The sequence below is a fragment of the Uloborus diversus genome, chromosome 5 (genome assembly GCF_026930045.1).
Source record: "Uloborus diversus isolate 005 chromosome 5, Udiv.v.3.1, whole genome shotgun sequence".
In the NCBI taxonomy this organism is placed as follows: Eukaryota; Metazoa; Arthropoda; class Arachnida; order Araneae; family Uloboridae; genus Uloborus; species Uloborus diversus.
Genome location: NC_072735.1, coordinates 84,477,046 through 84,491,235, shown reverse-complemented (window position 1 = coordinate 84,491,235; position 14,190 = coordinate 84,477,046). Strand labels below are relative to the sequence as shown.

The 14,190-nt window shown below is 33.9% G+C and overlaps 1 protein-coding gene across 1 annotated transcript in view; it reads left to right on the top strand.

Annotated features, from left to right (window-relative positions):
- LOC129222000 (uridine-cytidine kinase 2-B-like) overlaps positions 1-14,190 on the top strand; it is a 52,504-nt gene that overhangs the window by 21,236 nt on the left and 17,078 nt on the right. The window contains exon 6 of the mRNA XM_054856413.1: positions 5,558-5,606. Coding sequence (XP_054712388.1) covers positions 5,558-5,606 — 49 coding nt within the window. The remainder of the gene's footprint in view (positions 1-5,557; positions 5,607-14,190) is intronic.

The window sequence follows — 14,190 nt, the reverse complement described above, 5'->3', positions numbered from 1 at the left end:
CGAAATTCAAAAATTTGCACCAATCCAATACTTTCTTTTATATATTGGATATAGAAGAAAGTGAAAAGAAGAAAAAATCTGCTTGGTGTATTTCTAGCTCTAATTTTGCTCTCACAATATTTAAAATTTTATCTATATGAAGGCAGTGTTTTTTAAATGGTCTATAAATTTAAACCTTGTTATCCAAAGATCCAGATCAATGAAGGCCAGATGAACAAGGTTCTACTGTATGTATTTTTTGTGCAGTAAAATCTCTTTTAACGGGCACTCCCAAAAAATGGAGTTTAGGAAGGATATAGGAATAGGTTGTTAAATGTAATTCACTCCAAATATACGAGGGGGGGGACCCAAAAATAACCGGATTTTTGTTCTAAAATCTATATATATAAAACGCTTATGCGTGGCGCAAAACGAGCCTTTATTTCTTTCTCTCCGTTGGCAACGATCCGCTTTGTTGACGATGGTTGTTTACAAGTGCTGCAGACTCGCTTCAAGCGTTAGATGTCTAGCGTTAGAAATTTGATTTTTGAATGAGTGTTTTCGATCACTTGAATATAATTTACAAAGAAAAGAGCAGTGTGCTTGGGAGTCTTTAGATGAAAGATTTAAACGCTGATCGGTAAGAAATGCTGCCGATAGGATTAGGCACGCAAACGCACGCCGTGAACCGCAAATTGCAAATCGAGTGAGTTCTGTAAGTGTTCTCAAACATATTTCCGGTATAATCATGCACTTTACTTGAGAAAAGAGTTGAAATGACAGTGATAGTAATAAAACTGGAGAAAAATATTATTTTATTTAAAAAAAATGCTAATAATAACACTGATACTTATCCTCGAATACCACTTATTTTATACGATAGTAACGTGCCTTTTAAATTCAAACGTGAACAATTTCCTGTTAGATTAGCCTTCCTAATAACTATAAATAACGCACAGAGTCAAACTTTTGATAAAATTTTTTTAGATTTGACAAAACCACTTTTCAGTCACAGACATGTCATATGTAAGGCATTCAAGAGTCAAGTATCTGAAAACCCAGAAATTTTCTATCGTGTATGCAGAGAAGTATTATGATTTTCTTCCTTTTTTTAAAATCTTTTGTAAAGTTAATGTTGAAAGGTTTTTCCCTTAACCATAGTGCTTACAAAAAATAAAGTTCCCTACTTACAAGGGCTGCAGAGTCAGAGGAAAAATGTCTTACTCCAACTACAGGATTTTTAGAGACTACGACTCCTTTACCCAAAATTAGTTTTACTCCGGATGTGACTCCTCAAATATTGGGAGAGCTGCGAATTTTGTGAGAAAATTACTGACTCCGTCTCTTGAAATTTTAAACCTTCAACTCCAACTCCTTTACCATAAAACCAATCCGACTCCACAGCCCTGCTATAGGTTACCACGAAAAGAAGGTGGACGACCTTAATGCAAAAACATCATTTGTAATAGGTTGTTTGTTATTATTTTGGAATAGATAGGATTAGCGAGACCATGCCTTACTATGACAAATATTAGTGTTATATAATAATCAATAATTTTTTTTTTTTTTTGCTACACTAATATTTTTCTCCAGTTTTATAATTATTAGTTTTAAGTCAACCCTTTTCTCCAGTAAAGTGCATGATTAATTCCTAAATGTATTGGGAAACACTTGCAAAATTCTCTCAATTTGAAGACGGTGTAAATTTGTGCACCTTAGTGTATCGGCAGCATTTCTGACCAATCTGCATTCAGATCTTTCATCTAAAGACTCCGTAGTCCACTGCTCTCTTCTTCGTAAATTATATTCAAGTGCTCTGAAGCCCAGAGGCTCAGTGGTAGCCCTTCGACGCTGCAGGTCCGGGTTCGATCTCTGGGTTGGGTATGATTGATTCAGCTGTTCATTCCTTCAATGGGTTGATAAAACAAGTACCAAGTATGCTTGGGAACTAAACCCTGGGGGTTTTGCGTTAGGTTGACCTCTTAACTGGAACATCTACCTAGCACCCCAGAGTCCTTGGTCAGAAGGAGTTAGATGGGTACAGTATGCCTTGGCCCTCATAAGCTGTCGTGCCACTGGATTTGGTTTCTTGACTCTTAAAACACTCATTCTAACATTTTTTTTAAACTAAATCACTGCTTTCAGAGAATGTCAGAAGTTGCTTGCTCTTTGCAACTGTTAGACATTTTAAAACATATATATACACATATTTTGACAATGAACATGACCATGAAATGTTTTTAAGTGTCTTAACATTGTAGGGTTTTTTTTCACTGCAATTTCTTTTGCATTCAGTAAATGTAGGAAAGAAAGATTATATTATGTTTGTAATTTTAGTACAAAAATGTTCCTTTGCATACTTCTCTCAAAAGATAATTTAATTGCAAACTGTTTTTTTATAATAATCCAATGCACGAGTTGCATGTCAAAGTAATTGTCCCCTTTTAAATGTATGAAAATCATAAGTGTTATGATATTCATATTAAGAAAAGAAAAACTACCCTTTTTTAATACAGATAAAGCTAGACCAATATTTGGTGAGCGAGTGTAGCGAGCTCGGATCGCGTAGCGATCCGAAGGAACTGCGTAAGCAGTTGCAGGGGTTGGCGAGCGTTAGCGAGCAGGGGGCGATAGCCCCCTAGTATTTATATATTAGTTTATTCACAAAATTTCTTTAGTCTCCTTCAAAGTGCTCACCCTTAGATGACCACTTGTTAATTTTTTTCTTCCACTGTTAGAAGCTCCCCTGGAAATCTTTAACTTTGATCATGTCCAGTGCCCGTTGCGAAGCAGTTTTTGCAGCCTCTACATCATCAAAACGCTTCACTTTCAGAATTTTTTTCATCCTTGGGAACAGAAAAAAGATCACAGGGGGCTAGGTCCGGCAAATATAGGGGTCGAGGAACGACTAGCCACCCCTGAGAATCTAAGTAGCGGTTAATAGTGAAGGCTGCGTGTACGGAAGCGTTATCATTGAGAAGGAACCATTCTACCGATCGTCACGCCAGCTCCAACTTGCTCCTGTTTCTTTTAAAATTTTGTCAATCGTAAAACGACAACTCTCGTTGATTTTTTGGCTGATTTTTTGCAACGTCTTCATTATTTCAAGACGTTGAAGGGCGCTCAGAGCAAGCGTGATCTTCAACATTAATGCTACCACATTTAAAGCGCACATACCACTTGAAAACTTGTGTACAGATCATAACATCGTTCATGAAAGCTTGTTGAAGCATTTGACAAGCTATTCCGTTGCCGACTTTTCAAGCAGGAAGCAAAATTTCAATCTTACAGTTTGTTCTTTTAAATCTGCTATAATGAGTTAGCATGCGGAAAGCAACAGCACCTGAGAAAACCAACACTACGATCAGATATTATCAACTAAACTGATGTCACTTGCACAGCTGGTTTGTGAAAGTCTCTACTTGAACCATCAAGTTGGAGAACACTCTATTACATCTAGGATTGGCATTGCACCACTAGTCCGGTTTCTTTTGGGTCCTCCCTCATATTCTTATGTGCTAAGAATTCAAATTTTAAATTTAATCATTATTGCAGCAAATGTTTTGCATATGCTTTTATTTTTGAAACAGAACTTTTTTTTATGGATCCTAGCCAAAGCAAGGTTTTAATAAAAATTTTTATTGCAAGGTGATAATTTTTTCACATGGCTGTGTTACAGTTGGAAGTGTAGTATCAACAAGGGCACGCTAAGCAAAAACTTTCTTAAAAGTATTTTAATCTGTTGTCATTGTTTGGAAGGGTAATTTTGCATGGTGTTTTTTTTATTTTATTTAAGCCTGATTGTTGAATATATTTCACTTGACACAATTTTCATTCTCAAGGTAGACTGGGCAAAGCCGGGCAATGCAGCTATTAATATATAAAGATTTGAAAGCTACTGTTAATGTGATTTTATACTTTTTTGTTTGTTTGGTGAAACATATATTTTGCCAAAGAAAAAACACCCGTTTCACTCGCAAAAGGGCTGGGTTCCGGTAGCGTGGTCGCTTGGCGCGTTAGGCGCTGAGCAGTTCAGTCTAGGATTATTGTTTTGAAGCAACCGTAAATGTAATTCATTGTTTTGGCAATTTGTTTTGAAAGAAAAGAAACTTTTGATTTGTTTTTATCTGAGTGAAATGTACAACATTTTCTTCTTTTTTTCTGATGATGATTTTTGAATGTTCCACTGGATGTTTTTTTTTTGTTAGACGGATGAATTATGAAAGCGTTGTTGCTGGGCGAGTTTGGCAATAAACAATAGAGTTGCAGAACTATTTAAACATTTGAAGGATATTATTTGATACCTTTTTTTTTGTTCATTCGGTGAAATATTTTAAATTGCAGTAAAAACCGCTGCAATCGCTAAATAGAGTTTTAAAGCAACTGTAAATCTAATTTAATGATTTGACGAAAAGTTTTAAATTCCAAAGAAACTTTAATAGGTTTTTTTTGTAAAGGCGTGTATGCATTTTATACAAAGAAAAATGATCATTTCACATCAGAAGGGGAGGGAACGTCAATTTTTTTATTCAACGGACTTCCATTAAATTTTTAGCACAGACATCTCTGTGCGGGTACTGCTAGTGAATAATATAAGTAAAGATCCATTAACCTGGATTTTTTTTTATTTTTTTAAATTTTACTAAAATTGACTGGAAAATCTGGAAAAGTCACGGAATTTCATTCTTGTACTTTTGTGACAACCCTGAAACAATTACAATATTGTATTGATAAACAGATTTTCAGTTTCAAAAATAAGCTGTCAAAATCTGTTGAATGAATGATTCGGTTATTTAAATTAGTTTCCCAATTAATGTGCATGATCTAAATTTTATGCAAAACAAAATGATCAGTTACACTTCTGTAGAGGTTAAAATGTAAGCAATTATGTCTCTTAGAGCATGATGATATGGAACATTTGAAATTAATATTGTAATTTTTCATTAAATTAATTGCTATTAGTTCGAAGAGAAAAATTTTCATGTAACCCTCCCCAATAGCAGACACTTTCCAATAATGGACAAAACTTTCAAACCAGCAACTGTCCTTTTTTTACGGAGGTACTACTACTGTATTTTTCAATTCCTGCCCCCCCCCCCCCACACACACACACTTCTGACTTCCGTTCTTTACGGTCCATATTGACTGTTGAGTCAATATAAGCTCAAGAAGTTCAGAAAATTTTAAGAGGATAAATACAGCTGAAGCATTTTTGAAGGTAAATGTATACAATGGCATTGTAAAAAGAAATATATGTTCTGTAAAGTATTTAAAATAGAAGATTCTGAGAAATTTTTAAATTGACAAAATTCTCCTGAAAAACTCCTTAAATAATTGTAAACCAATGTGCCTTTTAGTGAAAAAAAAAAAAAAAAACTGATCTTTGTGCAGTGGCTAAAATAGAAATCTTAGAATTTCATTTTTCTTTTTAAATAAAAGGCTGAGCTAAGCTAAAATAAGTTAATAAATTTGAATAATAAATGCTTATTTTAAACTGAAACTTATTTATATTAACATAAATATAAAAATTCCATGACTTATGTTATGCTTGTATTTTAACTGATTGTTTTTCTTTAAGACTAAGAAATATGCTGATGTAATCATCCCACGGGGTGCTGATAATGAAGGTAAGTAAATATAAAACAACAAATTCTTGTCACATCTAATCATCAGAGTTTGAGACTATCAAATATTTTGATATATATCCTAATTTTTAATCAACATAAACTAAAGTCTTTAAATAGTAACTGCTCTCTCTAATCACTGTTGTTTATTTTCTTTTATTATATATATTTATGTGAACAGTTTTCTTTTTGGATGTCACATTTATATTACGATTCATAACAATCATAATTAACTTTGTTTGTTTTTAATAATAGTATTTTTATGGACAAATATTTATGTATGTAATTTATTTCTATATTTTTTGAATAAATAAGTATGGTGCATAAAAGATCACAACTTTCTTCCATTATTATGATCCTATTCTGCATGAGACATCTTTGATAATACAATCAAACCTGTCTAACATTATAACCTCTCTGTGCCAAAATTCTTCAAAATCCCTGCATTGATTGTAGAAATTCAATGTGTTTTTTTTTTCTTTCATGTTTATCTCAAGTTAGTTTTCCTAAAACCTCTAAGTCTGAAATTCCTGCTGCATTGTTATTTTCAAATTAGATCCAAAGCGAGAAGTATTCCTTCCAACATCCACAGTTATATAGTCCTTTAAGTCTTGTGTGACATGTAGCCCAAGGAAAAATACATTGCTCGACATTGAAAATACAACATACAGTAGGATGTATGAGGGCTGTTTTTTTATCAACTTCCGATGGGGTATAAAAATAAAACTACTGAGAGTAATTAAATAAATTTATTATCAAAAGTTAGGTACATTATTAGTTACTTTTCATCATAATCGCCTTTTAAATAGAGGTATTTTTCATACCCGAGTACAAGTTTCTTAATACCTTCTTCATAGAAGTTTGCCGCCAGTGATTTGAGATGGGTTTTCATATCGTTCTTTGTAGCCTAACTTGTCAGTTACGATAGTGTATAGGGCTGACCTTGAAATCTCAGGAAACTGATCGGATAGGTCCGTAATCGTAAACCTCCGATTGCTTCTTACAGTTTGGTCAACTCGATCAACGAGGTCTTCGTTTGCGACCGACTTTCGTCCTTGGCTCCCTTCATCATGAATGTCACCTCGTCCATTTTTAAATTTCCTACACCAATCACGCACTGCACTGTCAAAAGCTTTCACTGTATACTCGTTTCATTCTACGGTGAATTTCTGTTTCGGATAATCCTTCAGCTTGCAAGAAGTGAATGACACTTCGCAACTCACATTTGGCGGGAGATTCTATCATGATAGCCATGTTTACGTGTCGCTAGATAAACTGGTAATGGCATCGGACCCCTTAAAACGAGTGAGGTTGTAGTATGAGAGGTGCGCAGTCGACTGCCGCGCATTGCTGGTCGATGCCGCTCACCTGATAACTTACGATGTTTAAACGAAAAGCCGAAGGGCTAAATTTCGTAAGTCAGTCAACAATGTTACATGCTTATACAAGCAGAGATAATACCACACAGTGGAAGGTGCAGAATCAAATGTTAATGTGAAGAAATGAACTTTGGAAACTTGTTAAAATCTTACCAAAAATTTATTGGTCCATAGTAACTAAAATAAATAAACTAACAAAAATAAATTCATAAGAATAAACCCTGGCCATAAGTGGAGGCGGAGTTCGCAACTCCCCAACACCTATCGGACCTAACTCACAAGAGGCTGACGAACACAAAAGAAGAGAGAGAGAACGATTGGAATTGTTCACTATTTATACTTGCCTCATTTGCATATGATTGGGCATCAAAGGATGCCAACCTAAAACTGAAACTTTACACGTGCCGAAAGAGTTGAGAAGTTAATCTAATTTGAATAAAGTTAATTTTATATTACATTACATTAGGAATGAGAACGCGGATAAATATCGTTTACCGATGTCTATCATATCCCCCCTTCTCATTCAGTAATGCTATTAAACATTAAATTTTTATACAATTTTAATAGATTCAAAAATAACCCAAAAAAAAATCCACAAAGGGCCAGGCTTAATCTTTTACAAAAATTTAACAATTCAACAATAAACAAATATGGATATATATCCATCATAATACATCATCCATCAGCAGATGCAGCTCAATGCATCACCACTTATTTGATTGAAGTCCTTTCTCAAAAAAGTCCTTATTGCCTATTGATGATCCACAGTCCAAGGAACTAGTAGTAAGTCCAAGATTAACATTTCCACTGCAAACTATCTTGTCAAACTGTAATTGACAAAAATACTCGAAACAGTATCTTTGAAAAAGATGGGCACAATGATTTTACAAAAAAAATTTTTTTTTCACAATGACAAAATTATTTAAAACGCTTAGTTTCCAAAAATAAACTCTTGTCATTGAATCAAATTCCTCCATCGCAAAGATTAAACCAATGAGAAATTTGAAAAAGAATTTCAGTTGTTACAAAAATATTTATACTTTAATACCCCATTATATTTATTATACTAAACAATTTAATACCATTAAAAATTAACAAAATATTTGTTCACAAAAACGATTCAGTTCAAAACGGGTCTGCGGCTTCGTAAAAATATCGGCCCTATTGGATTTACTACCTACATGTTTTACGGTAAAAATGTCCCGTTGAATCAAATCACGAACAAAAAATAATTTTCTATCAATATGTTTTGTACGGTGATTTTCTATCGGAGATTTAACAAAGTCAATGGCCGATTGATTATCAACGCTGATTACAGATTTAATTTTACTTTTTCTAACAATTCCCCAGCGTAAACATTCGTTTAATACACGGTCAAACCACATAAGCTCTTTAGACACTTCACAAAGGGCCACAAACTCACTTTCCGTAGTGGAAAGGCTAATACAACTTTCCTTGAAGGTTCGCCATTCAATCGGCGCATTATCCAACAAAATTAACTGCCCCCCCGAGTGAAGTTCGATCATCTCGATTAGCTGCATAATCGGCGTCAGAAAAAGCTATTAATTGGGTTCTATTACAATTTAATTTAAGTTTTAAATCTTTTGTTTGAAAAACATAACCCAGAAGTTTTAAAAGACTGTTCCAGTGAATGACACCAGGGTTGCTTTGAAATTGACTGAAGATATTGACCGCATAACAAATGTCCGGTCTCGTTCTGCTTGCAATGAAAGAAAGACAACCCAACAAATTACGATAAGGAATCTTTGACATTTCAAATTTTTCATTTTCTGTATTAGGACAATTCGATTTCAAAAAAAACAGTACCTTTACAAATCGGCAATGATGAAACCGGAAAATAAAAATGTTTGAACTTTTCAAAAACTTCAATGATATATTTCGTTTGAAACAAATTCAAACCATTTTCAGTTCTTTCAAATTCAACACCTAACAGTTTTTTCGTTTTTCCAAGAACTTTTAAGTCAAAATTTTTCCTAAGTAAATTTAAAACATGATTTAAATTTTTTTCTTTCCGTGCGAGCAAAACAATATCGTCAACATACAACAATAAAATGACACATGAATTATAAATATAAACACAATTACTAGGGCTCGACCGATGGCATTTTTTGGCCGATGGGCCGATGCCGATTGTTGGCCGATTGTTCAAAGATGGCCGATGGCCGATTGTTTTCCTCCAAATGGCCGATGGCCGATGGCCGATGTTGTTGGCCGATGGCAAAAAAAAAAAAAAAATTTAACAGAAATAAATTGATAAGATTGTCAGGTTTAAACAATCATTGATTCATTTCATTTTACTTTCTTTCGACGAATAAGGAATTGTAATCACAAAATATATATATATCAGATTTTGACCTAAATTTATATTTTACGATCACCCAATTTAAACTTCACAAGTTTTTTCGGCACATCTGTACATGCATATGTACCTAAGAACATATAGATGACCGAAATTTCCATTTTGAACTCATCCTTAGTTAATAATCGCAAACTCACTTGTGATGTGATGTCTTCATCCGCGTAAACTTGCGTCACTCAAAAACGTTATGAAATAGTAAGTTGAAAACTCATACGTACGTAGTATGATCTAAAAGTTTGAGGCAAGCTGTATAAAACCTTACCCTGAATAGTTCACATTACCGAAGCACATCTATCTACAAAATTGTCACTTTGAACGACTATGCACTTCTGCCAACGTTCGTATAGCTTTTAGAAGTACTGGCAGCCTGTTTCGCAACTTCCTGTAAGGCTTTAACTTCATCGTGAGGAAGAAGGCGACTTTCATGCTGAGGATGCACGGTTTGGTTTGTCAATACTCTGATATGACAAACAAATAACATAACGTTTCGTCGAACTTAGCTCCGTATGACTTTTACTTGTTCCCTGCAAAAAAGATTTGCATGGACGCCGCTTTCTTCCGTCAGGAGAAGATAAAGCTTCATCACAGAAGGTAGCGAAAAATGGCTTCCATGAGTGTTTCCAAAAGTTATATGAACGCTGGAAGAAGTATCATAGTCCCTCATGGCGACCTTTTGAAGGTGGATGTGCTTTGGTTATGTGAATTATTCTTGGTAATGTTTTATGCAGCTTGTCCCCCGAACTTTTGGATCATAGTACGTACAATCTGTATAGGGTGTAGTTATGTTTTCCTTTTTTGACTGCTGTATGATGGAAGACAAAGAACAAAAAAAAATAAATAAAGATAGAAAGAAGAAAAAGGAAGAAAAACAAAGAGACTGTTTAATAACCAATTGATTTTTTTAAATTGAACATATAACTAAGATTTCAGTAATAATGTCAAAATGTATCGATTTAGGTACATTAAACATAGTTAAAAAACATTAAATTATGTTTTATCATTAAAATGAAAATTAAGAATAAAACTATAATACCTTCAACAAATAACGCAATTAAAGTGGAAAAATTGCACGTAGACATTTTTTAGTCATCAAATTTAACAAAAAAGGTAACAGATAAATTTCAATATTAAATCATATTAGGAATATTTTTATATTTATTTAAAATTTATGAATAGAAAAGTTTGCATTTTTCATAAAAGCTATAAGAGTGACATAAATTTTGCTGAAAAAAGAAATAGCCATGAAAAGAGCAAGGTTCTTAAGACGCAACTACAATAAACAAACTCAATATTTACACCAAGTTAATAACTGAATACATATACTACTTGATCTGATGTTTGCACACGTAATATTGAATAATTTGACTGTTTAACCTTTTATGAAGCACTACGAACAAGTTCAAATTAAATTTATCAATTTAACAATAATTTTCTGAAATTTAAAAAATTGCATAATAGAAAATCCTTTAAACTTTTCTATAACATATTATTAAAAACATGATGAAAACGAAAATAACTTATTCATTGATTTTATATAAATACATAAAAATAGTTACTTATAACAGAAAAAAAATCGATCGCTATTCGTGATGCAAAAAAGAATTCGCATTACGAAATATAGGTGAAACAAATATAAGAAATACGCAAAATAACATTTCATGACCAAAATAAATAATCGTTAAATATGTAAGAAATGCTTGACACGACGAGGGTGGGTTAGGAGGGTCACCCTTTGATTTTGGGTTAACTCACAACATTAAACTTTTTGGTCTCATTTTTTTAGTACAGAACCGCTACCACCAACGCCTCGGAAGAGTTTCTGAATCCACTTCAGCACTTACGGAGAAAAAATTCAAAAGTCCCTTTGATTTCCGAATTATGTCACTATTCAAAACGTCTTTACTCAGTTTTGTTAGATTAATTCTCTAAATTTTTCCTAAACAAAAAATAAAGCTTGAAAAAAAAAAAAACTCTAATTTTATGAATGGTGTTACTTTTAAACAACTCAAAAGTACAACTACAGTTTAATTTCAGAAATTGAGGTGGTGGGAGGAGGGGCACGCAAGTGTTCTCGGAAATACAAAAAATAGTCGTAAAAAATGGAGTTCAAAGTAATCATAAACATTGAGCAGAAAAACTCTTTTAAAACTTGCACCCGAGTTTGTTTTGACGCGCAGGCGCGATTTAAAATATAGCAAATATTGCAATTGCACGAGAGGCCCCATAACCGTAGGGGCCCGAGTTACAAAAATGCTTATGATAAATGTTTTACATTTTCTATGATACAGAAATAGGGCCCCAAAATGTATTTCGACGGGCCCCAAACTTGTAGCTCCGCAGAAGCGATACAAAAAAGACTGCATTACTGTGATTCATATTACAAATATCGAAAAATTAAAAATTACCGTCGGTTCAACGAGAATCTAACAAAATGAAATAAAACCGGTTTCGCCATCTCATATTTATTTCCATAGTCTCCAATTCGGCAATATATCACCAAATGATCGTCAGTCTGATGCGCTGTATTAGTTTTGCCTTTAAATAAGTAATTAATAGCCACAAAAAATGAGTAAATAGGCTTTTTAGAACATTCGATTGAAAACAAGAAGGGAATTGCACAACTGGAACGTATGCACATCCCACACGCGAAAATTTAGCCTTCTACAGCTTACCATTTTTGAGTTATGACTTATGAGAGATATTTACGTACATCCAACCGCAAGAAACAACGCAATAATTAACTTGTTTGGTACCTGAATGCAGTATTACAAACTCTTTCAGGGGTGATTAAAATAAAAATTCATACTGAAATTTAAGTAAACAATTTTATGTGAAAACAATAACTCACTTTACTTTGTACTTTAAAAAGTAAAACAACAAAGGTCCTTTTTTTTTTCCAAAAACATCGGCAAATTCCATCGGCTTTTCGATGTTTTTTAAGGCTGATGGACCGATGTTTCCTGCAAGTTAGCATCGGCCGCCGATGCCGATGCCGATGGCTAAATTGTTGAACCATCGGCGCCGATGCATCGGTCGAGTCCTAACAATTACATTCTTCAAATTTCTGGAAACCAATTTTCAATAACACATTGTTTATCTCAAAAAACCACATACGGCCACTCTGGTGCAAACCGTAAATTGCTTTATTAAGCTTACAAACTAGATTTTCTTTCCCTTCTATTGCAAAAACCCGGTGGTTGTCTCATAAAGATGCATTCTTTTAGAGGTGCATATAAATAAGCATTTTTCACATCGCACTGCAAATCGAACCAACCTTCTGATATTTTCAAGGAAAAGAAAAATCGAACCAATGAAAAACGAATCGTCGGACTAAAAGTCTGATCGTACGATTCAGGGGATTGTGCATATCCCTGAGCAACAAGTCTCCCACGATACCTAACAATTTTCCCCGATTCATCTCTTTTAACATTGAAAACCCATCTTGATCCGATTGGTTTTTCATTTGCAGGCAAAGGTGTTAAATCCCACACTTTTCTAGAATGCATAACCTCTAATTCATCCCTCATTGAATCTAACCACTGGTCCTTTTGCTTAGATTTAAGAACCTGTTTGTAATTCTTAGGAATTACAATTTCATCTAGTCATAAGTTACATAAATTTAAATGAACAGTTTGATCAGAAATTTCACCTTGATATAAATTTTTACCATTAAAATCAAATAAATGTGGCTTAAACAAAATAGCATTTTTAGAACAATATTTTTCAACATCATTTAAAGAACGTAATCGTTTAGAAGAGTGTTTCTCATAAAAATAAATATCAGTACGAGATTTATCTGACCTTGGGATTGCCTTCCTCACCCATTCTGTTTCACGCAGCTGGGCGCGTGGTGGGTTTTCCCCATTTTCACTCAAGTCAGAATTCAAATCTGATTCATCCCCGCTCGTCTCGCTTTCACTCTCATCAGAAGATAAGAATTTAGACGGCGTACTCGGGCTTTCACTTCCGTTATCCGATTCGGAATTCGATTCATTTTCTGAATTTTCAGAATCTGATTGAATATTTGACCATTTGAGACAGGGACCCAGCACAGCTCCACTAGAGTCACTCTCTGATATATTTTTTAAATCTTCTGTGTAATAAACATTTTCATTAAAATTTACATTTATACTTTCAAAAATTTTTCCGCTTTCGGGAATCCAGATACGAAAACCCTTAGTGTTAAATGCATAGCCCAAAAATGTACCTTTTTTGGCTTTAACATCAAGTTTATGTCTTTGCTGACGGGGTGTTCCAAGATAACACAAAACACCGAAAGGTTTGACGTGCTTAGCACTTGGCTTACGTCCACCATATAACTCAAAAGGTGTTTTAGTTTGTCCTGAGTGACAAATCCTATTCCAAGTATAATTGAAATAAAGCATAGCATCCGGCCAAAATCTTTTACTTAGCCCACTTTCTTCCAATAATACTGTTGCAGCATTAGCGGCTGAGCGATTGTACACTTCGGCCAAACCGTTCATCTCTGGACTGAAAATATTGGTTAACTCATGTTTTATACCATTATCCAAACAATAATTGTCAAAAACTTTATTTACGAATTCTCCCCCGTTGTCAGTTCTAACAGCTTTTACTTTAAGATTTAAAAATCTTTCAGCATGCTTTATGTGCATTATGAAAATTTCTGGTACTTTGCTCTTTTCACTAATTGGATACAAAGCAGATTTACGTGAAAAATCATCAATGATTGATAAATAAAAACGTTCCCCCTTATTTCCCTTAATATTACATGGACCCCACACATCAGCATGAAGTAATTCAAGGGGACATTTAGACCGTATTTTACCTATTGGTTTAAATGAAACAC